Genomic DNA, 27968 nt, shown 5'->3' with positions numbered 1-27968 from the left:
AAAATTTTCAAAAATGACCAATGTTATTGCACTTACAATAAGTACATGAATATCGCAATCATAAAAAAAGAGCGTAATTTTATTAGCTTCTCGCACCCTCTCCCACACTCTCCATAGGGAGATCCCACGATGCCATGTCAGAAAGTTACGCGCTGATAGGCTTCATCGCACATGTAGTCAGGCCTTAAAGGGGTCTGCCACAATATTTGTGGCTTGCACGCTCTTTGCTGCAATCTTTAATTATAGCTCCAATAATTAAGCACGAAATGTGCACCAAGATTCATTTAGTCTCGCTATATAATTTGCCGCCTTTTTGATACGTACAATTTCCAGTTCCCGTTTATTGGGAAGGTACGTAGCAGTGTAGCTGACTTAGCCACACAATCACAAAGCTTTGCGCGCGTCATGCTGAGTATCGTCAGCTCTCGCACGCATGTGCCACACAAGCACCTACAAAACAAACTCGCCGCTACCTGCAGCCGCCGTGATGGTTTGCCGATATGTACAAGGCGGAAGTCCGGCGATCACTCACCTGACTTCAGATCTGGTGTGACATAACTAGAACTTTCGTTGCCCTTTCTATAGAGCTACGTCAGTGTTGGACGTGCTCGCGATGGCCCTGAATTAGGAGAATGAGCTTTTAGGTACGCTTGGGAAGTGACTTAAAATATATTCTTAAACCCACACGGTGCCTTGAAATTTGATGGCACCACCCCATCAAGAGTGTCGGCTTGCGCACAGTTGACACTCGCAGCACGTTGCTCAATAACCAAGAAGTAACAACTGTGACAGTGGTTAGCTTACACTCATCCTGTGGATACATGAGCGTTCATTTCTAGCCCCCTTATTGGTTTGTTCAAGCAGCACGCTTCCAGTGTCGAGCTGTGACAGTCGTTCATCAGCACTCGTCCTGTGCGTTTTCTTTTCGTGCGTCCTTCGTGCTTAAGTGGCGCGTTGCTTGTATGGGGTTGCTTGCCCTTCTTCAAGTGACATTCTAATTTCTTGCTATCACATTCACTGCTTCACCTTCGTCACAAACTAACCTTTTTCACATGCACTTTTGTAAAATTGGGTCATGTGCACCCATGCCGCATTACTGCTTCAGAAATGGGGAGTTTGACAGGTTGACACACCGATGTACCACACTTAGGACGTCGCGATGCCGATATGAGAGTGCACTGCTCAGGAAATTCAAGGATTTGCAAGGATGGCAAAAAATTCTAGGACTTTCAAGGGCCTTGAAAATGCATTTTTTAAATTTAAGGGTTTTCAAGGATTTGAAGGACCTGCACGAACCCTGACTACACTCGGACATACAGCTAGTGCTCAAAATTAAATTTCACAACTTTCGGGCAACTGCACAGAGAAATGGGGTGACAATGGTGTGAAAAATTAAAAATGAAAAACAAAGCTATCTTACCCAACACCGATATTTGCTGTAAGCGTCCTCCTCGTTGTAGGTGATGAGGTATGACCGCAAGTTTTCTTTCCAGAACGCAATGCACTTGAGCTCGTAGTCAGGTTCACCTAAGCGGAAGAATTGCAGTACCCACACAAATGAACACGCAGCTTATAGAAGGCCCTGCATCCTAGCTAAAACAGCAATGGTTAAACAGCCCAGGTGGAGTACTTCTCATGGCAAGTGATCATTTATGTTCAATATATGTTTTCTCTTTGCGAGCGCTGTCTTCGCTGTTTTGTTTGACCTAAATTCGAGGTTTTTTGTTTTGTTTCGGGCCGTGAACTTTTACTAGTCTGCTTAGAATTGGGACCAGCGTAGATTCAAGTAAATACGGTATATTGCAACTTCGTGCATGACTGTAATTACACTAGGAAGTTTTTCCCCAAAGAATGAATAATAAAAAATAACTTTTACACTTCACTTGCATTAATGTGCAGTCACAATGCAAATGAGAGAAGATAAAAAACAGGAAAGAGAAAACAAAGGACGAAAGTAGGCAATGTTGTTATGTTCTTACTTATATTTATGCCATTGGGTCACAAAGTCCATTTAAACAAAAGCATGGCAATAAAAGCACCGTGATGTTCACTGACAGCAAGCTTCGTGCAAAAGCCAATGGAAACTAAGCCAATATTTGCCAAAACCTGTATTCGCCAAAACCAAATCTCACATGAACAGTTTTTTTCCGCGCACCATAAAAGAATGGAACTCTTTACCTGTTCACGTCACACAATCGGAAACCTTTACAAAAGAATTGGAAAACCACTTTTCTTAACATTTAGTGTTTAAACATTTCTTGCAATTGTGTTGTGAATCCCATGCGTCTCGCACTGTACGTTTTTCTTCTTGCATTGTTAGTCTTTTTGTGAATGCCTTGTCATTGTATTATTGTATTTGCCCCTCCTGCATGGGCCAGCATATTGGCCTGCAGTATCGATTAATTAATTAATTAATTAATTAATATGACGAAGAGCATAGGCGTGCACAGGGTTGTTCATTGGGGCGTGTAGCAAGTTTCACTGCAGTGTAGGACCCCCCTTATGGGTGGTTGAGTTCGAAGGAAAACAAGTTTTGAGGTGAATGCACTAATAAAAATTAAGCAATGAGGTGCTTCACAACAAAGCTTGCCATTGATTTTTGTTGGGGGGGGGGGGGGGGGGGGTAAATGTGTGAACTAAATAGTTCTTGGAATGCGTACACCAAAATATCTCAGCTGCTACTGCATCCAAAACCTTCTTTCTATAACTCTATACTATAAACAGGGGGGGCACAAATAAAGCACCTAAGACTCTGTTTATTTCTTTATCGATTTTGATGAAAATTGGTTAATTTATGTGCGTTTGTGTGTTATTTCAAATATGCAGTTATTTTTGTATCATGACGAGTAGTTTTTATAATACAAAATATTTCATGTACTTTTTTAAGGGCTAGTTCTTTTCTAAAGTGAGAAAGTTACAGAGTGATTAAGCATACCACAATAACTTGCAATCTGACTTGTGTGCAGTGAAACAAAAATCATTGTTCTATACCTAATAGAAGAAAGATTATGCTTTGTTGAACATTTGCCAGTGAAATCCCAGCTTGAAATGGCCTGCTTCGCGAATGTTCAACATATTATAACATTTCTTTAAATGGGTTTAGAACATCCATTCTTGTTGCACAGCCCACAGTTTTGACTCCAGATAACTGTGATATACTGATTTATTTTGTAAGTCTCACAGTTCAGAAAAAATGTTCCCTAAAAGGCAAATCTTGTATTTTAGCAACTACACTTTATACAAAACAATTTATTGTATATTTTAAATCAGCACACAAGTATGCATAAACACACCAAGTTTCATCAAAATCAATTAGAAAATAAAAATTTTCCATGAGCAGTGAGAGAGCAGATTTGACTGGTACGGTGTGGGGCAGGCTTGGTGCCTCCAAGCCCTTCAGATGAATAAGGGGAGGTAACCGCCCCACCCTGGCCCCCTTGTGCACACACTGCCTATGTTGAACAGACAAACAAGCGGCAGGAACAATGCCTGCACGGTAACTCACTGTAGATGTCCACAGGCCGGCCAAAGTAGTCGACAGAAATGCAGTAGTTGGCATCGATGAAGATGATCTTCTGATCCTTGTCGCACACCGAGAAGTCGGAGATGTTCTCCTTGCAATAAACATTGGGCCGCGGAATCTGGGTGACCCCTCCGCGGATTCGCGTTTCAAAAGGTATGTCGCCTGTTTGGTCGAACCGAAACTTGCCTGCCACCGGGCACTTGATGGAGACAGGCTCTCTCGCTGAAAACACAAATATACAAGATATTCAAAAGTTTGCAAGCACTGATGAAGAACGGAAGACCATCCCACATGCCCTATACACTGCAGGCATTTAAAGCCAGCAGTGTTAGGGTCATTTTACATAACGAAGTCGGGCAAGTCAATAGGACAGAATGTGTGCCAGGAATGTCGTACTGCTTCACCAAGATAGTACAGTGCAGTCCACTTATACAATGTGCACGTGCCAAGAAAATCCCATTGCTATAAATGGAAACTGTTATAAGAGGGTTGACAAAAACAAAAGGTAGATGATGATCAAACTTTATTTAATTAGCAGAAGGATCCTCCTCCCCTTTCAGGTGCAAGAGGGAAAGGGAGGACCAAACCTAGACGATGGCCATGATCCCATGGGCCTTGGCGGCGTCTTCGGCCTGCTGTATTAAGCGGGCTAGTAATTGAGAATGAGAGGAGAGGAGCGCGGTATTCCAACCATTCCCGTCAGGGAATTCGGTAGATAAAAAAATTTAATTTGCATGCAAGTAAGGCCCTGCAGCTACGTACTACAGTCGAGCCCACATATAACGGCCCCACTTAAAACGAACTTTCGCTTAAAACGAACAATGCCGCGTGACCGTCAAAATATACATTGGTTTAATGGCACAAAATCGCACTTACAACGAACGTCTCCGAATGCCGCTGATCGGTTACAGCGAACGAAGTCACCGGTCTGCCGACAAAATATACATTGGTTCAATGGCACGAAATCGCACTTAGAACGAACGTCTCCGAACGCCGCTGATCGGTTACAGCGAACGAAGTCACCGGTCTGCCGACTTCCAGGGAAACCAATTTCGACCACCGATCAGGCATCGGCGAGGTGCCCATTTATTTTTATTGTTAAACGCCGATTCTGCCTCCGCGCCCCTCTAGTTGCTGCTCTCCCCGACCGCTTTTTGTTACTCACCCCTTCGTCCTTTGTCCCCCAGCTACTCTGAGCACCCCGCATCGCCAGACGAGGCCCGTGTTTTCACACTGCCATCGATCTTTCGAAAAACAGTCGGCCACGTACCCTGTTTTTGATCGCTGGTACTGTCGTTGGCGTCACCGGCCTGGAGTGACCAGACCATTTGCCAACATCGTCGACTACCGACTGTATCCGATTGTCTGCGTCTAGTGCACGCGCGTACGCTACCCCACCAACTCTGATAATTTGCGATTCGTTTCTTGTTCAGGACTTGTTCTCGCTCACTTCGCACTCGGCTTAGCATGCCTTCTGTGCGCGTGCGGAAGCGCGAAAACGGCTGTTAATTTGCGCGGTATGAATCACGAAATATCGAAGTTCGTGAGGCCACGCAAACCCGCCGGTGCAACAAAACGATTTTTTTTATCACGGCCGCCGATTCTTTGAACGCCGCCGCGCGCACCGAACGAGACGGCCATGCTCTGACTTCTGCGCGCGCTGGCACTCTTTCCAAGTTTTTCTACGTGCGAGTTTCGCGGACCTTTTAAGCAAGCTACCCAACCTGCCTCCTTCCCGTGTGTTTTGGTTTTCAAGGTCGCCATACCGCCGCATCCTTCCCTCTCTTTATCGCACGGAGGAAGGAATCTTTCATTCCTCTGTCTTTATTGTAACTCTTGCCCTTCTCTCGCAAGTATGCTCTCCTCTCTTGATCACAACCCCTTCGCCCGTCTTCACCGCTCCGCGATGCCCGCTACGCTGGCTCGAATTAGTTTTGTTTTTTTTTTTCCGACTGGAAACGCGCCCAGAGCTGTTCCACGCGTGTGCGTGTCTTGCTCGCTCTTGGTGTGCGTGTGTGGTCATGATGGCCGACGGGAGGACTAGCACGCTTTTTCGTGCCACTCAACAAAACGTCAGAAGTGTGACCACTTGGCTTGAGCGTATTCCGCGTGTTAGGTGCCGCGTTGCTGAGCGCTTGCTCATAGCTTTTGACCACCTGGCAGCCAACTTGCCGCTTCGGGCGTCCCGGTATTCAGCTGTGGAGATGGTGAATATTTCGTGGGTGGCGGTGACGGCTACATGCGCGCGAAACTATTTTCGCGAGGCCGATACGTCGATCGTCGGGCCCGATGCCGAGCCTGAAGCTTCCGAACAGGACCACTGCGGCGGCGATTTGTGGCAGCACGTCGTCGACTCCGACCTGGGAGAGCGGGTGGGACATCTGTTGTGATGATTTAATTACGGCAGATGATGATGCCGACACTGCGGAACCGTGCACGGATTGGGGCATTGTGAATGAAGTACGTGGCGAGAGCGATTTGGAGGAATCCGATTGCAAGAACGACGAAGCTTTGTTCGGCCTGTGGCATAAGCGCCTCATGCAGCTTATGCCACGGGCCTCTGCGAACGAGCAGCCTGCCGTTTTAAATGAACTCGAGACCGCCCTTATCGTTTCTGCTCTTCGAAACACGTGCATCACGGCCTTTTGGGGGCAAAAAAAGTTTGTGTTTTCACTCGCAACTTTTTTTAAAAGCTGTGTTTCATTTACTACGAACTTCGGGATACCGCGAACGGATGCCGTGTCGCGCTCAGGTTCGTTATAAGCGGGCTCGACTGTAGTTGTTTGCAGAAAAGGCACAGTTTGTCAGGTTTGATTGCTGCATGCATAGCTGGTGCACACCTTTCAGAAGAGCATCTAGCCGCTCTACGTAGGTGAGCAAGAGGTCCTTAGCGAAAACAAGGTCCCGGAGGGACTGTATAATCCGCCTGACCTCCTGCAATGACAGCGCCTACATACGCTGCTCAACCGCGTCGTCAGAGTTGTCCCCATTACAACTATCCACAGCAGGACACAGTCGGGGCAGAGACCTATTTGCAGCGCACGCTGTAGCCGGATTAAATCGCTATATCCGATACCGTGGCACTGGAGCATTCTAATAAGTGGTTTATATTACCATACAAAGAATACACAAGAGGATGGTGCTGTTATTGTTAATCGTTATATCGAATATATAGTGATGAATGGTATTGTTATAAGTGGTGTCGACTGTACAACAGCCTTGACAAAGGGGTGCTGAACAATTTTTGAAGGCGAGTTGATTTTGCTGTACCAATCTCCTGTATGTAGAGACGTCTCTGCACAAGTGTGAAGCCTAGTAAATGCCGATAAGGCACATGAGTTTGACGTTGAGGTCAATTTTTGCGTGGGGCCTCACTAACATTAATGCTATCATGACGTCAGGCTAGAGCATCGATTGTGGTGACCTCATGCACTAGTATGGCTAGTTGCGATGACGTCAGGTACCAAAACATTCTAAATGTCTGCACGTGCGTCCCCAAGAACATCTAAAACCGTGCCTTGTGTGTCACTAATAAAGCCATGAAGCGAAGTGGCAGTGAAAACATTTCAACATCTCATGCAAATGCGTTACAAGAAGCTAACACTGTGTCGTGGCATCAAGTACAGTAAGAACCGAAAGTAGCTTCAAAAAACATTCTGTAACTATTTTTTGATGGTGCACTCATGTTTACAAGTGCATTTTCTAGGATTTTGAACACTTGGTCTTTCATTTGAACCAAACAAAAGAACAGGAAATTGTCACATCAGTACTTCTTTAACACAGGATAACATTAATAGTAGGTGTGGATAAGTGAGATCGAAACTTCACTTTTTCAAGTTTGTTTCTTGCGGCTTTGTGTAGATCGCTCAAGGGGAATTGATTAGCAGAACACGCTGCTATTCACATTCTACAGTGACTTTTTTACATGTCTATCATAATCAATCTTTATAATCAAATATGAAAGACATAGAAAAAAAAGAAAAGAAAACAAGTGCACCGACTGCCCTGAGTTTACAATGGCTGAAACATTAACAAACAGAGGAAGGTGCGAAGTGGAATTATGCTAGTGCTACTCGAAAGCCACCAAAACAACTTCATTTGTGTAGTTTTTGTCCCCCTCACTAGGTGTGAAACTCGTGGATGCATGGAGAGCGATTTCGCGGTCATAGGAAAACAGCGACTCACAGATCAGAATGTCGTAACGCCACTGTTGCTTGTCGGGGAACATGGTCCATGAACAGACAGTCGAGAACACATCGGTGATCATCTCTTTGCCTGTTGTAAGAGAAGACAAAGCACTGAAGCAAGGCAGTAAATACCATTCGCAACGTTAAAGCACAGTAGTAGATACCAAGGTGAACAGCGACAAGATAACTGCAACATCATCTTGAGTACGATGAGTAATAGTTGAGCAGGCAGTATTGCTCGAGCTAACATTTCAATGAGATGACCCATAAAAAGCATGGCTGCACGACATTCCCTGTACAACGATTTCTCATTGATTCTAAGGTGCATCTTTCCCTGTCCTTGTTTACATTACTTCTTATTGCAACCCAATAAGATCATCCGTACTAGTATCGCTAGTAAGTACAGAATTCCAAATTTCATGCAGTGATTGCATGTGTCAACAATTTCACAAGAAGAAAGATTTTGCAACTGGCTCAGAAGTCAAGGTTGGAACACACCCCCTTTTTTTTTTTCATTCAAGTATGCTAAAAGGACAAAGGTATTACACTGTATTATTCATAGGGAAGACCCATGAACAATGCTGAGTAAAACAATTTCTTCAATACAAAACTAAGCAACAATAAAAAAAACTAAGCTAATACAGAACTTTTGGAGCAACAACACCAATATGGGGCGCGATAAAAAAAAAAACCCATGCATATCCATGACCTGAAGGCTAATGATGGGGCGAAGCAGTGTGCATCACATCTCGAATTAAGGCCTTCTATTTTCGTTCTGGGTAACAGTCTTACATTTTGTTCCTGTTAACCTTATGTTCTGTCATTTCCTTAGATTGACAGGCGGTTAAATGATGATGTTTTATGGTGTTTCAGCCTGTTCTTTTATTTTGGTTAACAGCCTTTTGTTACCCTTTTCATTGTTCACATGTTGCAATCATTGCCGTTTTCATACTTTTATGGTGTTGTGGATTTCTATTTTGTTCTGGTTAACAACCTTTTACTTTGTTCTTGTTAACTTTTTGTTCTGTGATATGCTTTGATTAATGGGTGGTTAAATGTCACTGTTTTCAATGGTGTTACATCCTTTCATTTTGTTTGTTGTAGTTAACAGCTTTTTCATAACTTTTTTGTTGCCAAAAAGGTTTTGGTTTGTTCACATGCACCTGCGCTAATCTGCTGTTGACGCCGGATAGCGGTTTATAGAAGTTATGCAGTCATAAGGGGCTTCACCCCTGAAAATGGATAGTTATTAAAGATAACCGCAATACAAGTAGTATCTCAGATATTAAACTTACACATAACTTACGAATTCTCGGTATTTAAACAGAACAGCGAAAATGACATATAGTAATAAATCTACGATGTATCAAGAAGATGGTAAAATGTCAAAGAAATTTACACTCATGAAGTCAAGAAAAGAAACCTTTTCATATAATTTACAAATGCCTTAATACCTGCAATGTCAAACCAGAAGCCGATTCCAACGGCTAATAGTAGGAAGTAGCAGGCAGTTAATAGAAAGATTATAGTTCAGGCAAAAAATAGGCTCCATTTTTAGCCGAGGGTCAAGTCGCGAAAACACACAATAGGCTGTTCTGTTGCCTGTATGAAAACTGACCCGTAAGTTACGCTAGGAAATTAAAGTTAGCCAACATCAATATCAGGAATGAACTTGGCAACTGTCAAGAACTGTTACCACATAATAAGTGTTTAAGTACAAAGTACTAGAAAATTCAATAAAATTTATGATGCAGTGATTCCCATACGATGCAAAGCAAGTTTTAGCAATTATAAATGAATCAATCACTTTAAAGTACAAGAAAATAAGTGTTCAAGGGATATGGCTGAGGGAACTTATAGCAAAACCTCGTTAATTCGAAGTCGACTTGCAGTTATTCGAAGTAATCGTCTGATCGTCTGCGGTGCTGGCTACTTTGTGGCTCCAAGGGTTATGTTTTCCCAATACCTGGTCTTTATTTTGCCACGAACACAAAGAAACAGCGGGCTTAACTGCTGCTACCGAAAAAAAGCAAAAAAATAATAAAACGTTGTCATGATCAACTGAAATGCACGCTTGCAGAAAATAAGACGTGTTTCACTTCAGTGCAGTGATGACAAGTGGGCAGCATGGAGCTTTCATCTCACTGTGTCGACACTTCATAATGCTACCATTCACACATTCTTTCTGGTAAAATGAAGAATTTAATAATGACAAGTGAGACAAAACTCTTGATGTTCTGGCTAGATAATCATCATCATTAAAGCTTTCGAATTTAGTTTTCGAAGCGGGCGTTGAAGGCAAGAACTCCACCAGCAGTGCAAGTGCGCAAATTGCTGGAAGAACCAGCAAATCAGAGGTTCACATACATCGGAAATTTCACCATGTTGTCCTTTATTAAATTTCTTAGAAAGAATGAGCAAACCATAACGCGCACACATAGCAAAAAAAACATACAATACGCTGCCCCCTCGTCACCGCTGTGTTGCAGTGAAGCACATCTTGTTTTCTGCAGGTGTACGTTTTGGTTGTACAGAGACCATTCTCTTTTCTTTCCTTGCCCTGGGAGTAGCGGGACTGTAGTACTTCACCTGCCACTATTCAGTATCGATACATTGCATTGCCTCGTGGCTCTTAAGGGCCGTTGTTTTTGCGGATTTGGGGTGAAATCGGGATCGGGAATCGGCACAAGGCACCCAAAGTTTTTGCATTAACCGGACTGGTGCTAACCGCCGCTTCAAGTTAGCCCTTCAGACTTCCATTGCAAAATATGGGACCGCGGAAATATTTCGAATTGAGCAGAATTTCGAAATAATGAGGTTTTAAAGTATTTACTGTTGCTTTAGTGTGTAGTGTAAGAAGAGCTGGAGTGCAATACCTTTCCTGTAGCGAATGACACTGTGATGACGTGGCACAAAGTTGAAGCAAACGAAGTCCCTCTGGCTGAAAAAAAAAAAGAGAAAGATTTCACGAAACACTGCACCAGCATGCATTTACATTCATAAATGAATTATCATGATGGTAATGAGTCAAACAACACATTTTGGCGAAACTGACAAGTTTGTACCACATTTACTTGCGTAATGAACTCACTTGCACAATGAACCCACCCCCACCTTGATCCTTGAAGAAAGGAAAAAAAATTTTTTTTAATGTATTCATTCATTGTACTTCGATATGATAGCCAGTGCCGTTAACTATGGAAACAACGTAAAATCAGGCTATTATATAACAAAATAACAATGCAATAGAAGTAAAAAAAGTGTGTCTCGACCATGCTAAACAGTTGTGGGCAGCGCAAGCGCGGATGGCGTGAACCGAGATTTGAAAGTCGCTCCTTTTGTGGCAAAGCGCCATCTGTCGAATGCAGGAGTGCTGATAGCACCACGCAAGCACAGTGGCACAAAAACAAAGCAAGAAACAATGCACGTGACCTCCGAAATGGCATGCCCGCGGTGAAAAAACACGCCGCGCGCGCCCCATCTCGAAGGCCATGCAAAGCGCAACCGCACCCACAACGCCAATGGCGCATCGTGCATCCTGTTATGCCTTGGAGTCCAAGCCGAACTTCATTGCTTCTGCAAAGGCAACAAGCGTTAAAACCAGCGAGCGAGCCTGGGTGACACAATCACCGGCAACGGTGTGTTTTACGCAACACACGGCAAGCTCCCTCCACCCACGGGTTCAATTCTAGCCTGATGATGCAGTCAACGTCATCTAGGCCGGAGCGTCTTGAGCAACGAATGGCAATACACCACTCGCCCATGGGTACTATCCAACGGCAGTTCCTGATTGGAAGCTGCTGACGCAAGGGTCCCCAGGGCCTACAAAAGAACCAAGCGGCGCAGGCGAGAGCATCAGAGCATCCGAAGAAATCCCGGCCCGTCGTCGCACAAAAGTGCGAGTTTTTTAAGCTGTCTGCCCCAGTGACAAATATGTAACGCCTCTGTTTATTCTGCACATAAATGTTGCCTTAACTCACTGTCGCTTTGTGCGCTCCATCTATCAGCTTTGCGCAGAAGCAGCCGCAAGCTGAGACACACGTTACCCAACAGTGGTGATAGTGGAGGGTTACCCAACAGTGATGGCAGCGGTGGGATACCCAACAACCTGCAAGGTCTACTGCAATGTTTCTGAGCCGCCTTCCGACGCTATGGTTTTGTTGTCGGGTTTGTAATTGTGAACTTCGTTGGTACACCTGCTGCGCAGGGCGCGTTCGGCCAATACGCTAAGCTACACGGCTGGTTACAAACAGCATGCGCTGAAGCATTGGAACCGAGTGGCTAGATGACACCCCGGCGTTGATCCGCGCCCTTTTGTTACAGGAGGAAGCAAAAAGAGCTTTGCGCTACAAAAAAAGATTTGCCGCGCATTTCATGGGTCAAAACAAGCAAAGCCGTTAGCGAAATTTTCACTGTTTTAACTCCCATGACTTTTTTCTGCCGCATAGTAACTATGTACTAAACATACTACGCATTAACCACCAGCTACAAATTCGCATCCCCTGACATGTGTCATCACCGCTAACAGAAGTAGAAACGCAGTGCCGCAGGAAATATTGCCCAAAAGGCCCAGCACAAAGCCATTTCTTTCTTTTTGCTAAGGTACAGAAATGTTTCCGACTCTCGAAGAACCGCCCGATAGCACGCGATCGAGACGCCGATGAGTATTTCGAAACCACCGCGGAATCCCAGATATGCAGCATGGTACAGCCACATAACCATGGAGGAAATAAACAACTTTCCTTCCTGCGTGGACAGAACGGACACAATTGGTTGTTCGTGATACAGTTGTTCTATGGTCTGCTTCTAAGCAAAAACTGACGCAATTTTCTTTTTTAACACGCTGTACAGTCGCAGGGAGCCATATCGTTTACTGCATGGCTAGTTGCGTGCAGCGCTGCGCTCGCTCTGCGCACACCGTGACAGCCGATTTGCTTGCCGCACAGATTTGGTGAGTAGCCTGCTGGGTTAATGCAGCGCCGAAGAGCTTTCTGCAAGCAATGTGTTCTCCGCGGTGGTCTAGCAGTCCTGGAAGCAGACGGAGGCACATTTCGGCTGTCACTAAATTAAAGTGTGCAGCATGGTAACAACAGCGCTACGCCCGCTGTGCGGTGGGCATGTTGGCATAATACAGCAAGGTTTTTCAGTGCTTGTGATCCACAACGCTAAACTCCGCAACAGCAAGCTGCTTGCATTTCTGTAAAGTGGTGCCCCCTAGAACATGGTCCCGCAAAACGAAGCGGTAGCGATCGGCGGCCCAGTGCGTTCAGGTAGCGACCCACTAAAAGCGTGCAGTCGGCCTGAAGTGATGCTACGCCACACGCGTGCCTGAGGCATGGTCTGAAGAGATAACCGCGAATGCTTACTGTGATAAGGCTTTTCGCCAGCGATAAGTCATACCGGTGCGTTTGTGGGTGGTCGCCACCTCGCCTTCGTTTTTTTCTCTGATGGTTACTCACAGCGTCATCGCCGCAATAGCGCGGAACTCATAATAACTTATTGGCTGATCTCCGCACTTATCAACATGACGGAAAACCATTCACGGCACATTATGGCGTCTGCAAGTTCAGCGGAACAGTAAAATTTTGTCGCGCACTATGTTATCGTGGTACACAGTTATTACGCACTAACCGGAAGGCATAGGCTGAACACTACGGCTCAAGCGGTCCGCGAATGCATTAGTCTCTATGAGACTCGGTCGGGGATTCGTCGCAACTACGTTTTAATCGTTAGTATGCTTAAAGCGGGTACGCACTAACGAGGTTTGACTGTACTGCAAGATGCCATATAATGTAGAAGGTATCAATGATGGCGAGTTTTGTGGTCACACAAACCAGCGTAATGAATAGCTTAAACAGCCCCGCAGCTAAAACACAATGGGACTTTGGTGCACACACTCACCAGCCGTGGATGCCGTGTCGAGCCATGAGGTATCTGTCCTCACGCGCCTCGACGCACACGTAGATCTGCTCCCTGATCCGACCGGTGTCGGGCTTCCAGGTTTCGACAATGTGTGTCTTGTTGATGATGACCAGCGCATCAAAGTTGGCTGTGTTGAGCCAGGTGCCGGTGAAGTTGTCGGGAAGCGTGCAGCTGGGCTGCACAATCTCGGTTTTCACTGCAGAGGGCGGCAGAGTGAGTCATGTGCCGACGTGATCACTTATTGGTTATCAACTCACAAATGATTATATTTATCTGTTCACAATATTCGAGACTCCAAAGCAGCACTGAACTGAGACAGACGCCACAGAACATGGATTAACTTAAACTATTTCGTGTTTGTCACTTTCTTTTTCATACTGCACCATGCCCTTGCTAAAACATTCAATTGGGAATAAACTAGTCCAACAAAATGTCTTTTTTAAGGTCTTTTACTCAATCAGTGTATTAATACAAAGTTTCAAAGCATTTTACTCTAGAAAAAACAGGTTCTAGAAAAAGCTTTTACTATTATGGTTAAATATTTTAAGTTTTTTCTTTGGAGTTTATAGGCCCTGAAATTTCCCTTGTAACAAAGAAATAAAAAACCTAATAAAAAATACGTATCACGTTAGTACTCCCTTAACCCTGCACCAAGAGGTGGTAGTTAGGGAACTAAGCAGCTCTAATTACCAAGGCGTACTCCGTGAAAGCTGTTCGGGAACAGCCACTGGGCTCACCTTGTTCCAAGCGGTAGCGCTCTGGTGACTCTTGAGGTGTTTTAAGTGATGAACACTCAGGTTCGATGGAGACACCCAGGTAGATATCGTCGTCTCTGTTTGCCAACTGCGAGAGATGACAACTGACTCAGTCAGACACACAGCTGATGATACATGCAGCACATATTCTCTGCAACCATCACTTGTAGGTATCGTTCATGCGAAACCGTGCTCGTCCTGGCTGAGTAATAATTAATTATATCTGCTACTATGTTTACTGATGTATAAATCGTTCCCACCCAAAAGTTAGACCTCAGATCCAAGCCATGCTGTGGCAAAATAATTAAACACAATAATTCTTACACCTATGGTTGTTTGTTATGTAGTCAATGACTGTGCAGGTTTTAGAGTACTAGTACAAATGTAAGAACTTGGAAAAAACTACAAACGAGTTACCCAAAAATCAACAGAGATGCTTTAAAAAGGGTGCACAATGAGTCAAGCATTTCCTTGGTATCACTTTACCAAAATAGGTTTTTGGATATTGCATAGTACACTCAAACCTCATTATAGCAAAGCTACATCTTACATGAAAACAAGTCCGCTAGATCCGAAGATTCACTAAAAAGGTTTATTTCAAACACTATACCTATCGCAAGACTATTTTTCATTTACTTCGTTTAATCTATATTTCTTTATATCCGTGTTGGTTATATCAAGGTTTGAGTATATATAAACAACTTAGACACCAGACTATCCATGATTGACATAAACAAGGTGCTTATTCAACAGACCCCACGCTTTATTACCAGCCCAATTGATGAAAATTTTTCCTTTTCAAGCTTGACAGCCCTGTTTTCTACACCTTCCTGAAATAATCTCTCAAAACAATTGAAACCGCCTAGCCTCGTACTGTTAGTACTACATTAATTAAGAGTGATGATGCTTCAAAAAATTACCTTAAGCACTACAGCTTGAACAAAGGAAACAAGATACACAGTACTGTTAGAGGGCCAGTAAACAACCCCAAGGTCCAAAAATTATTGTAAAGAGAAATATGTGCACTTTTACTTCATGAACATGCTGCCACAAGAATTTTGCGAATATATGCTATATTAAGGAAGTTATAGGGTCTAGAAGATCGCATACAGCTGGTTTCAAATTTTCGCGCGGCCTCGCCACCCTTTTCCTTCAGAAGGAGGGGAAAGCGCGGCCCGTCGTCGTGACTCTGCCCTCTTCGGCAATGTGACAAGACGTCAGCGACTGACGTCATCGGCGAACTCGATCAGTCCCAATGCACTTCCGCTTGCTGTGATGCCTGGTTGTTTACTGTTTACCCGGTGCCGATGCTTCTCCGCAGCCCAGTCACTCGATTTGCAGCCGACAATGATTTGCAGCTAAACTGTGTTCCAAAACCCAGACATGAAGTCGGGCCCTATTTTTCTTGAGTTCGATTTTTTGGGAGCAGACTGTCGTGCCATTTGGGAACAGCAACACGAAACACAAATAACGCTCTTAATAGTGGGTGTGCTCATCAACAGGTGGCACGAAAATCTGCTCACTCCCAAATACTGGGTCAGTGAAGTGTCCCGATTTCGATGCATGGAGCCTATGGGGAATTTCACAACACGTATGACTGAATAGCTCTGTTGCAGCAGTGGGTGAAAACAAGAACTGTCGTTGACTTCACTTCACTACTGTTTTTTGAGACCTGGTTTAGACCAATCGACGAGCTGCGTGCTGCGTTACGTCGCCCATCACCGAATAGTCACTGCGTGTGCAAAGAGCATTGGTCAAGCGTAGGAAAGGAGCGCAGGAATCATTTTTCAAAATGGAGGCTCTGCGCAGCACACAGCTCTCTAATATTCAGAAAACGTGATTCCTGCGGTCTACTCTACAAATTACTGAGCTTGTTAGGGGGTGGAAAAAAAAACTCGGAGCCTGTTGACTGGCCCTTTAATAAAGAATCAAGGACACTTACAAAGCAACGGTACTTTGCATCAATACGGCTCTCTCGAGTATTCATGACAGCAAAGTAGTGGTCCTTGCCGATGTACCAGTCGCCAAGGCACTTGTACTGGACCTCTGAAAAGTACAGTATTTGCATGAGTATTAACGGTCATTTTCGCACTGTGCAGAACAACGTGAATAAAAGCCTTCACAAACAGCTGACACCGATGGCAATTCAACAGCTACAGCATCAACCGCACAGTCTCTTAAAGACAACTTAATGGGTTTGGATGCAAGCCTGTTTGGATAAATCCCTCATGAAAGAAAAACGACTCAGCCTTAAAACGTTGACCAGAAAAAAAAATACAAAGAAAGACAAGAAGACAGCACCATTCTAGTGTGTTCAATTTGTCCGTATTTTCAAGTAATGCCATACTAACGCTACTGTACAGACATCAGCAAGCTCAACTCAAACGGTCGGCAGCGTGTCTTGAAACAGTTTGACTGATTGCAGCACTGTGTAGCTTGGGTTAAGTTGCCAAGATATTGCCCATGCACGCTGACAGACTATCAAGCATACGAAGGTTTTGTATTGGCAACAGCGCCTCGCCTTTTGCGGCTCACATCAATCAAACCAGTCCAAACCCCGCTGCGAAGCGTTCGAGTTAAAAGTTGCTAAGACTGTGCACTGAGTGCCCTACAAGACTGAGACCACATTGAGACTCGGCCACTAATGTAACTACACCACTGTAACATTTTTGTTTTGGCAAATTGATGCTCAAGCAATTTACTAAAAGGGACACTATAACATGACACTGCAATGTTGGTCTCCGTTTAGTGCAACAGAGCTGCTGTTGAACCGCCTATGTCAGACATTGACCGGCTCTAATAAAGACACAACCCACCTCCTTCCTCGGTCTCCTGCATGCCCTCACACTGCTTGTAATTGATGGTGAACTGCTGGTTGACGACGAAGAACTGAGTTCCCGGCATCTGACAGGCTGTTATGTTGGCGTCTGGATGCTTGCACTCGCCTGTGAACTTGTACGTGTTTTGGTATGCAAACTTCCACACGCCTTCCAGGCTCGAGCGACAATTCTTCGCCGTCGGGTTGGTTGCTGGACATTAAAAGAAAGCACGGGAGAAGAAAGGACCTATCAAAAAACAAGAGGTAATATGAACTGAGGCAATACGAATTCTGCGGAAGCCATTAACAATGTGCTCTTCTTCAAACTAGAGCACCTTGAAAAGAATGTACAATGCTCACAAAAAAGAGTGGTCCTCTCCTGATTGACATCCAGGGAGCGGCACACGGTCTTGATGTCAGGTATTTCGCCTTCGTTGAGGTTGACGCAGCCGGCTAGGCACAAGAGAGAATGTTTAGATAGTACAAAGTTTATAAACACAAACACCATGACAAACAACTGCCCCCAAGTACAAGATCTTCAGCAACTTGATTGCATTCTAGCCTTAAAAGTGAAGCTAAAGATCTGGCTCCCAGTATGTCAGCCATGTTTTAATAAACATGCCAAACACAATTAGGGCAAAGAATGTGAATCTCACGCGGACTCTTTCAATGGACATATTTTGCTCTTAGGGCTCGCTCAAACTCAGACTCCTTAATGTTTTCTGTACTGGACTAACTCAGACTCACACTCACCGACATGTTACTCAGACTTGGACCCATAGCTCGATCTGAGCCTGATTGAGTTAACTCATGAGCGCATTGGCTTAAAATTAGCTGTTACAACCATGGTTTCAATGGTCTTTAATGTGAATGTGTCGCACAATTGGGGCTATATGAGGCACCTTTTGAACTCGCACCTTCAAACACGAGTTATCAGTGATTTCAAACCAGTGAGAAAATTTTTTATGAACAACAAGACTCGTACAAGTTACTTTGATCAAGAACTTCCGGTGAAGAGTTTGTGGAGGAAAGTCGCGACGCTTTCAACCTCATTGCATCTGATGAATAAATGCCAGGGTCATTTATGAATGCTGGTGCATTGAAATATGTGACAGTAATTGTGAAAATAAATGCGAGCCGATAGCAGGCTCATATTAAACCTTTCAAAATGTTTGCCTTACGTGTACGGTGGTGGTTTTCTATCCCGCAGTGTCTTTGCTGTACGGCTACATATTTGACACTACGCTGGAAACATCGAGCCACAAGGACGATGCATGCTCGCTTCGAGGTGAAACCACCTTCCAAGACTTACAAAAAGGGTTGGAATTGATTGTGCTACATTCTTGCGGAGATAAACGGAACTGATTTCCAGCGTCAGCACATCCCGCAGTCGGCGACCACGTCGATAGACAACGGCCTTTCATGGCTTCCGCTTCGCCCTGTGACCGTAACGAATGCATGCAAAACTTCGTTCTCATCTTCATGTGCACTTGCAGGGGCGGTGGAAGTTGATTTCCATCTTTCTTCATGCTACTCTTGGCTTGTTTATCACTCACACTCGCGAGGTTTTCATGCTCTCCTTTATTACCGAGTTTACTGTTCCCTACGCAGCCGCATGCAAAGAAGATGTCATGTGTGTCTGCCAACACAACTCGTCGATGCATGAGAACGACAGAAAAGTACAATAAAAGAACAACCACCCATTTTATGCGTGCAGACTGCGATAAGGCGCTGTGTGCAGACCCGTGTTTCCAGGAACACCACGCTCTAAAACAGTATTGAACATTACGCAGTTCTGAGCACTACTGACAGCAAAATATTGACTCCGCACTTTTTTATATATTCTTCCTGGCTTTACAAATTTCCTGCATTAAAAAACCACAATAACGTAATCTGACCATCTGCAAAAGTTTTTCATTTAAATTCAGGTACTGAAAGGGTAAACGCTGATGATGGATAGATAGGTCCACAGGTCAGTAAAAAGAAAAAGAAAGGAGACCTCACTCAAGATCACTCAAGAAATACATCTTGCGCTCAAACCTCACTCGAACTGAAACTGGCCGTTATCTTCCTCAGTCGGTCTCAAACTTACCAAAATATCACTTATCCAGACTCACTCAAACTCATGGAAAATCCAAGTCCTATTGAGGTGATTCCTGAGCGAGTTTGCTGAGCTACGCCAAACACTGGAGTTTTTTTCGAAAAGTTGTATCCAGTACAAAACTCAGATTATCTGTGCTTCTACCTATGTGCTATGGTATGCTGCTTTGCTTTCATATTTTGAGGACACTCTTCATTTTCTGAGGGCAGGAAGGTGTGATAATAAAGCTTTGCTGTTTTGATATTCCAATAGTGTGTGTTATTATCTATTTAGCCTTCTTTTTTATTAGAAATTTGTTATTGATTTATTTTTTAGTGTCATCCTTCAGGTAATGTCAACGTAAGGTTGACTATTTAGTATCACATACAGGGTTTGTTATGAAAGTAATGTGCGCAATTTTATTGAGATGAGACTATACATGGCAACACGGTAAAACTGGTTGGGCAACGTGGTGGGAAACGTGCCCATCCAACGCGGCTGGTTCCCAGCTTACTTCGAGCAGACTGAGTGCAAAGACGTGTCTTCACATCAAATTTCTTTTTTTTTTTTTTGGCTTTGTAACACGGTGCTATGGAGCATGCTTGCTTCAACAGCGATACGCTATAAAATTTTGCGTGACTCTTGGAAAGAATGAAACCGAAACAGCCCAGATGTTTCAAGAGGCCTTTGAGTACTACTGCCCTTCAATGTTGGAGTCTGGGAGGTGGCACAACGCGTTTAAGGAAGGCTGGGAATAGGTCCCCGATAAACCCATCTCTGAACGTTCAACGATGACAGGATACAGTGAAAATGTGGATTATGTGCGTGAAGTTTTGTGTTTCGATCGTTGATTGAGCAGCCGGCAAACTGAGTTTGTACCGCAGGAAGAAACTGCCAAAGCTGCTTTTTTTACTAGAGGCGCTCAAAAGATTGAAACGCCAGGTCGCACGCGTTAAGTCTGACATTAAAGACACGGTCAAGCTGCGTCATGACAATGCCTCCAGCCATGCGTCCTTCATTTTAACCAACTCTCTCACCCTGAGCAACACTACACTGGCCCCTCATGTCCCTTACAGTCCTGGCTTGATTGTGTGCCACTTTTTTTCCCCCGACTGAAAAGCGAGCTTACAGGGATGCACTTGGGAGAGCATGAAAGTACCTAAAAGCATGTTACCGTGTTTTAAGATACATTCCTGTTGAGGATTTTTAGGACATCTTCGATGCTCACACCTAGAAGGTATCGACGTCTTCGCAAGTCTACTAATGCTGGAGTGTAATCTAAAGAATTTTGGCTATTTGTGCAGGTCCGATCAATAAATCTATATTTTTCAGAAAATGCAAGTTGCTTTTATGACAGACCCTGCATGTTGTGTGAATTGCGGAAGCGTATTTCGTATTCTGATCCACGAATTCTTCTTCGATATCTGTTATCAGCCTTACTACTTTTTCAAAATACTATCTGGTTTGCACATGCCAGCTATCATAATTAATAAAACACCACCAAAATCTATGACACATTGAGACCAAGAGCTACTACAAGACTAGACAAGTCAACTTACTTTCAATCTTTTCCAAGACATTCAGGGTCCGCACAAATATGCGGACGCAGTAGTAACAGGCACTGAAATGAATGCAATGATTTCAGTTAGGTCAGGAACACCATCAAGTACAATAAAAATGTTGGTCATTTGGCAACCATCAATTACAAAAGCGACATAATATGGACTAGCCCTCTGGTTGCAAACAGGTGCACATTTTTCATCAAACCCTACTTTAGTGGAGTCATATTATTGCTAACCCTTGTGTACTTAACACCACTTCTATAATTTGAATGGTTGTCAAGGCACACTGATCTCAGAGCACTGGAAAAGGGCAATGCAAGACAGAAAACAGTGCTAGCAGCCAAGCAAATTGGTCTTCAGGCACATGCTTAGTGAAAGTTGCAGTATTTAAAATTAAGTTGAAATTGCAGGAGAAACATGAAGAAAAGCAACGCACCTCCCCAATTTAGTATTAGGCTTACTCGACCTGCACGAAGTATATGCTAACAAAGTGCAGTACAATACACTACATGAAAGTTTGTTAAACGATACTGCTGCTTAAATGGAACAAGTGCTTCTGACAAGATCGGTTTTATTCTGCACCCCTGGTCATCTCTCAGTAAATGCAACTCCTTTTAAATGGAACATATTTTCCTGGCCCCTACAGGTTCCGTTTGATGAGACTAGTACTGTTTTAATGGCTTCTTTTGGAAACTACTCTGACGTGCAAATGTTTTTTTTTTCTCTTAACAGTAAGTATTTTTTTTATCTTGTTCACTATAACATTCAATTAAATTTTGGTGTTTTATGTTGCAAAATTATAGTGAATGAAAATATTAATAAATTTAAGCGTTAATTTTCTCTATTAATTCTCATGAAAGTTACAGTGGTATTATATGGCATGGAGGCAGTAGCATAGCGAAAAATGTTTTCCGCAGGGGCGGAAAGGGGAGGGGGGCTTCAACGATTTCTTGTGTATGTTGATTGATTGATATGTGGGGTTTAACGTCCCAAAACCACCATATGATTATGAGAGACGCCGTAGTGGAGGGCTTCGAAAATTTCGACCACCTGGGGTTCTTTAACGTGTACCCAAATCTGAGCACACGGGCCTACAGCATTTTTTCTGTATGTTGACGTGCACATTTGTATGTGTCCATATATATATATATATATATATATTGACGCGTGTGTACTGGTGGACCAAAACGACGATAAGGGGATTTGGCGGACACCAGGTAGTGGAGCTCTGGCTGATTGAAGATAAAGAAGGCGATCTTGCTGTTTGGCTGCTGAGAGTCCCTGTGTCAACGTTTATCTGCCTTTGGTTCACGCTGTACCGTGACACTGGTGGAGGTGCTGGGACGCAACCCTACCTAATGCTCCATACTCCCACTGGGAGCCGTTCATCTAGCTCGGACGCATTGTCACCCATTGCAACTCCCGTGCACCGGTTCAGTCGGCGGCTGATAGGCCTCGCTCCAGAGTTCACGCCTTCCACGGAACCTCGCAAGTGCCGATTACCTCTCCAAATGGCCAACGCCAGTCCGCAACCGGCGCCCCAAGGCCCCCTGCCAACACAGCCTTCACAGGTAACCATCTTTCAACCGCTGGTTCCCTATCACTTTAGTGGCGGCGCCCATGAAGACGTGGACTGGCTTGAGCACTATGAGCGTGTCGCCAAGATTAATCTGTGGCCTGAACAAGAAAAGCTCTCACGCGCCTATTTCTACCTTGACGGCGGTGCGAAAATTTGGTATGAGAACAAAGAAGCCAGTCTGTTAACTTGGGGCGACTTCCGACAACAGCTTGTCGATACGTTCACCAATGTCGATCGACGCGACCGTGCGCAGCAGCTGTTGGAGCTACGGGTTCAAAAACCCAATGAAAGCGTTACTATGTTTGCTGAAGATATGACTGGTCTTTTTCGTCGAGCTGACCCGAACATGAGTGAAGATAGGAAGTGGACCTACCTCATGCGCGGCGTTAAGGAGCAACTTTTCGCCGGGCTACTGCGCCACCCTCCAAGTACCGTAGTTGACTTCATCAAGGAGGCTACGGCTATCGAGCGGGCGCTCCATCAACGATGCAGGCAGTATCATCGAATGTCTAGCAGCGCCCCAATCAATGCTGCCGCCATACCTGAGGATCAAAGCTCCCTGCGAGACCTCATTAGGGAGATAGTTCGCGAAGAACTGCAAAAGTTCCGAAATCCAGTAGCTCAAACCCCCGTTGCGTCCGTCGCTGAACTGGTACGCGACGAAATCCGCCATGCATTTTCTACCGCTGGTCCTGGTGACGAGCACCGTCCCATGAGCTATGCCAATGCTCTGCGACGTTCACCATCTGGTACATCGCCACCATATCACCCAGTGCCGACGGCCCCTACGTCACCACGGCAAGAGCAGACCCTGAGCCAACCGCCAAGCCAACCGACGTACCACCAGGCGTCCACAGCAGCACCATGGACATCGTCGCAAGAAGGGAGGTTCAGACGTCCACCCCTCCGAAGAACAGACGCATGGCGCACAATCGATCGACGTCCACTATGCTTTAACTGCGGAGGTGCAGGTCATATTGCCCGTCATTGCTGGCACCGCAGTGATCCGTTCCGCCCTCTTCGAACATGGTCTGACGATCGACGTGCGAACGAAGAATACATACCACGCCGGGAGGACGCCTCTTTCCATGGAGCCCGTTCTCACTTTTACGAATACCGTACTTCTGACGAGGAGGCAATACCTACCCGCCAGCCAGGTTTGGGACGTCAATCCCGCTCTCCTTCTCCTGCTCATTCACCTTCGTCAGACCGACGTACCTCCGCGGACCTTAACGCAAGAAGGTCACCCAGCCCGCGACGGGGAAACTGAGGGCGGCGACCTCCGGGGGTAAGGTTGCAGGCCATGAAGATGACGACGAAAAGCCCCCATTACACGACGCTGTAAATCCGACAAGACGTGAGAGCGACGACATTGTGACCGCTGACCTGAGTGTTTTTCTTGACGGCCAGAAAGTAACAGCTTTGGTCGACACCGGTGCCGACTTTTCTATCATCAGTCAGGACCTCGCCATCCGCCTCAAGAAAGTGAAGACACCGTGGACAGGCCCTCAAATAAGGACGGCAGGTGGTCAGTTATTGATGCCCTCTGGAAGATGTACAGCGAGAATTGACATAGGAGGTTCTTCTCTCGTTGCGTCGTTCGTCGTTCTCGCCACGTGCTGCAAGGATCTAATTATTGGTATGGACTTCTTACGAGAGTACGGCGCCATCATCAATATCCCAGACAGTTTGATTACATTCCGCAACAGTTCGGGCGCACCTGATTGTACACAGGCGCGACCAAACCAATTGCGTCTAACTGATGACGATGTGGTTCTCCCTCCTCGGTCATGCACGCTTGTTTCTGTGGCAGCCGCTGTCCAGTTTGACGGCGAAGGAGTAGCAGACCGAATAACCTCGCTCCTTTTCACACACGGCATTTCCGTCGCAAGAGGTATCGTCAGTGTCGCCGCTGGACGCACGGACCTGCTTCTGACAAATTTTAGTGATGAGCGCCGGCACCTTCCAAAAGGCATGGCCGTCGCTTACTTCGACGATATCACAGACGCAGAAGGCTGCTTGGCAGTAGTCGACGAGGCGCCAGAACTTGATTCGACACCAGTCCTTGATGTTAGCACTGCTTTGCCTAAGAACGAGCGAAAGAGGCTTCTTGAGCTACTGGCCGAATTCAAAGACTGCTTTTCGACAACATCAAGAGTTGGCCGCACGCCTCTCACCAAGCATCAAATAATTACCGAGGACATGGCGAGACCAATTCACCAAAACCCCTATCGCGTGGCTGCAAAGGAACGCGAAGTGATACAAGAGCAAGTCGACAAAATGCTAGAAGATGACGTCATTCAGCCCTCAAAAAGCCCCCGGGCGTCACCTGTAGTCCTCGTTAAAAAAGAAGATGGCAGCCTGCGCTTCTGTGTAGATTACCGAAAACTCAATCAGGTGACAAAGAGAGATGTGTATCCACTTCCTCGTATAGATGACTCTCTCGACAGACTTCGACATGCTCGTTACTTTTCATCGATGGACTTAAGGAGTGGGTATTGGCAAATCGAGGTAAACCCAAGAGACCGCGAGAAGACTGCTTTTGTGACACCAGATGGCTTATATGAATTTAAAGTCTTGCCCTTTGGTTTATGTTCAGCGCCTGCTACCTTTCAAAGACTTATGGATACCGTACTTTCTGGGTTGAAGTGGAAAACCTGCTTGGTCTACTTTGATGATGTCGTAGTTTTCGCCGCAACGTTTGACCAGCACCTTAAGAGACTTGAGGCAGTTTTACAAGCCATACGGTCTGCGGGCTTGACGTTGAAGCCTGAAAAGTGCCACTTTTGCTACGAAGAGCTGCAATTTCTTGGCCACGTTGTCAGTCACGCAGGCGTTCGTCCTGATCCTGAAAAGATCGCAACTGTTGCACAGTTCCCGGTGCCGACTGATAAGAAGGCTGTCCGACGATTCCTCGGACTATGCGCGTATTATAGGCGATTCATCGCAGACTTCGCACGCATCGCATCACCGTTGACCCGCCTCACGAGAGAAGACGTTGCTTTCTAATGGAGCAACGAAGAGGAAGCTGCTTTTAAGAACCTCCGCCAGCGACTACAGACGCCTCCAGTGCTTGCCCACTTTGATGAGAAAGCCCCAACGATGCTACACACTGATGCCAGCAATATTGGTTTGGGAGCTGTGCTTGTGCAGCTGCAAGAGGGCACAGAAAGAGTAATCGCCTATGCAAGCCGAACACTAACACGCGCCAAGACCAATTACTCCACGACTGAGAAGGAATGCCTCGCCGTGGTATGGGCGGTCACAAAATTTCGTCCGTATTTATACGGCCGCCCTTTCAAAGCCATCAGCGACCACCACTCACTGTGTTGGTTGACAAATCTTAAAGATCCTACCGGGAGATTAGCGCGTTGGAGTCTCAGGCTGCAGGAGTACGACATGACTGTCATACACAAGTCAGGAAAGCGCCACATGGACGCCGACTGTTTATCCTGCTCACCCATTGAATCGGCAACTCTATCCGATGAGGAGGAAACAGCATTTCTCGGCGTGCTCGACTCAACCGCTATTGCACAGCAACAACGTGGCGACCCTGAGTTACTTGCCCTAATTAATTACCTGGAGGGAAGATCTCAAAAGGCACCAACTGTTTTCGTAAGAGCGCTGTCATCATTTTGCTTACGGAGCGGAATACTGTACAAAAGAAACTTCTCTTCGACAGGATCTGCGTATTTGCTCGTCATCCCAGCAGCCCTTCGCTCCGAAGTACTCGAAGCATGCCACAACGAGGTGACTTCAGGCCACTTAGGTTACACAAGAACGTTGGCCAGAGTACGGCAGCGCTACTTCTGGCCAAGACTGACCATAGCCGTAAAACACCATGTTCGTACTTGCCTCGATTGCCAGCGACGGAAGTCACCACCGACTAAACCAGCTGGCCTCCTGCAGCCCGTGCAGGTCCCAAGAACACCATTCGACCAGATTGGCATGGATATTTTGGGCCCACTTCCTACTTCTACTGCTGGGAACCGCTGGGTTATTGTCGCGACTGATTACCTTACCCGTTATGCTGAAACAAAGCCTATCCAGAGAGGTACAGCAGCGGAGGTGGCACAATTTTTCATCGAGAACGTTGTCCTGCGGCATGGTGCACCAAGCGTCATAATCATAGACAGAGGAACCGCATTTACGGCAGCTCTTTTGGAACAAGTCCTCATGCTGAGTGGCACAACCCATCGTAAGACCACCGCCTACCACCCGCAAACGAACGGGCTTACAGAGCGTCTGAACAAAACAATTGAAGACATGCTTTCTATGTACGTAGACGTCGAACACAAAAATTGGGACGAAATCTTGCCGTATATCACATTTGCATACAACACTGCCAAGCAAGAAACAACCCAGATGACCCCGTTCAGCCTAATTCACGGAAGGGAAGTACGAACCATGTTAGATGCGATGCTAGCGCACGAATGCGACGACATCGAACCGGACGCCAAGATGTTTACAGAACGAGCGGAAGAAGCAAGACAACTAGCACGCCTGCGAATCGAGCAACAACAAGAGTACGACGCGAGCCGCTACAATTCTCGCCGCAGAACAGTCGTTTACCAGACCGGCGACAGAGTATGGGTTTGGACGCCCATACGGAAACGAGGACTCTCTGAAAAGCTCCTAAGGAGATACTTTGGGCCATATCTAGTACTGCGACGACTGAGTGATGTTACCTACGAGGTCGTCCCCGACAGTTCACATAGTACGAGGCTTCGCCAGCACCGTCCTGAACTAGTTCACGTTGTGCGCATGAAGCCTTATGAAAGGTAGTGACTGCGCAAGACACTTCTTAAAGAACAGAAAAAAAAAAAAAAAAAACTGCACTACTGGTTTAGCATCGGGGCGATGCTCATTAAGAGGGGGGGGGGGGGGGCAAATGACGCATGTGTACTGGTGGACCAAAACGACGATAAGGGGATTTGGCAGACACCAGGTAGTGGAGCTCTGGCTGATTGAAGATAAAGAAGGCGATCTTGCTGTCTGGCTGCTGAGAGTCCCTGTGTCAACGTTTATCTGCCTTTGGTTCACGCTGTACCGTGACAATATATTGAACAATTTTGAAGGGAGTCTGAGGGCCACAAACCACCTGTCCGGCTACACCAGCGCACGGAGCGGAAGAAGACTTCAGCTGATGCTGATGCGCAACCATTTTCACGTTTGGCACCACTCAAAATGCGGCCTCCGCAACTCAAACCAAATTTACAATGTTGAGCTCAGCAGTATGTTAAGCCATGAACAGTGGTGCTGTGTCCGCTCCGAAAGAGTCACACCATGGGCGGATAATACAGGGGGGGGGGGGGGGAGAGGGGGGCAGAGTTTCCTCTTGAGCTGGCCTGAGATATTGCTTAAGAACTTGACTTAGATTCTGGTTCATTGCCAACGGACTGTTGTGGGCCATCCTGTCTTGCAGTTATTTCAGAGGAGACTCTTTCTGTTCACTCCTTTTGCCTTCAGGCAATTCAAAATTCAGATCATGAGACAATGACAACAGGGGAGTTGGCGCTGTGGACGCATTAAAAATGAAGTC

At 45.6% G+C, this 27968-nt stretch overlaps 1 protein-coding gene across 3 annotated transcripts in view; it reads right to left on the bottom strand.

Moving 5' to 3' along the window:
- udt (protein undicht) overlaps positions 1 to 27968 on the bottom strand; it is a 62364-nt gene that overhangs the window by 8264 nt on the left and 26132 nt on the right. For all 3 annotated transcript variants that reach the window (XM_075875473.1, XM_075875474.1, XM_075875475.1), the window contains 10 exons: positions 20845 to 20906; positions 17566 to 17658; positions 17204 to 17416; positions 16330 to 16433; positions 14370 to 14475; positions 13612 to 13828; positions 10587 to 10651; positions 7709 to 7798; positions 3506 to 3745; positions 1421 to 1527 (listed from right to left, as the gene is read on the bottom strand). In XM_075875473.1, the coding sequence (XP_075731588.1) occupies positions 1421 to 1527; positions 3506 to 3745; positions 7709 to 7798; positions 10587 to 10651; positions 13612 to 13828; positions 14370 to 14475; positions 16330 to 16433; positions 17204 to 17416; positions 17566 to 17658; positions 20845 to 20906 (1297 nt within the window). The remainder of the gene's footprint in view (positions 1 to 1420; positions 1528 to 3505; positions 3746 to 7708; positions 7799 to 10586; positions 10652 to 13611; positions 13829 to 14369; positions 14476 to 16329; positions 16434 to 17203; positions 17417 to 17565; positions 17659 to 20844; positions 20907 to 27968) is intronic.

This window comes from Rhipicephalus microplus, chromosome 10 (assembly GCF_043290135.1).
Source record: "Rhipicephalus microplus isolate Deutch F79 chromosome 10, USDA_Rmic, whole genome shotgun sequence".
NCBI lineage: Eukaryota > Metazoa > Arthropoda > Arachnida > Ixodida > Ixodidae > Rhipicephalus > Rhipicephalus microplus.
The sequence above is the reverse complement of the archived record's forward strand: the minus strand, read 5'-3'. Positions and strand labels throughout refer to the sequence as shown.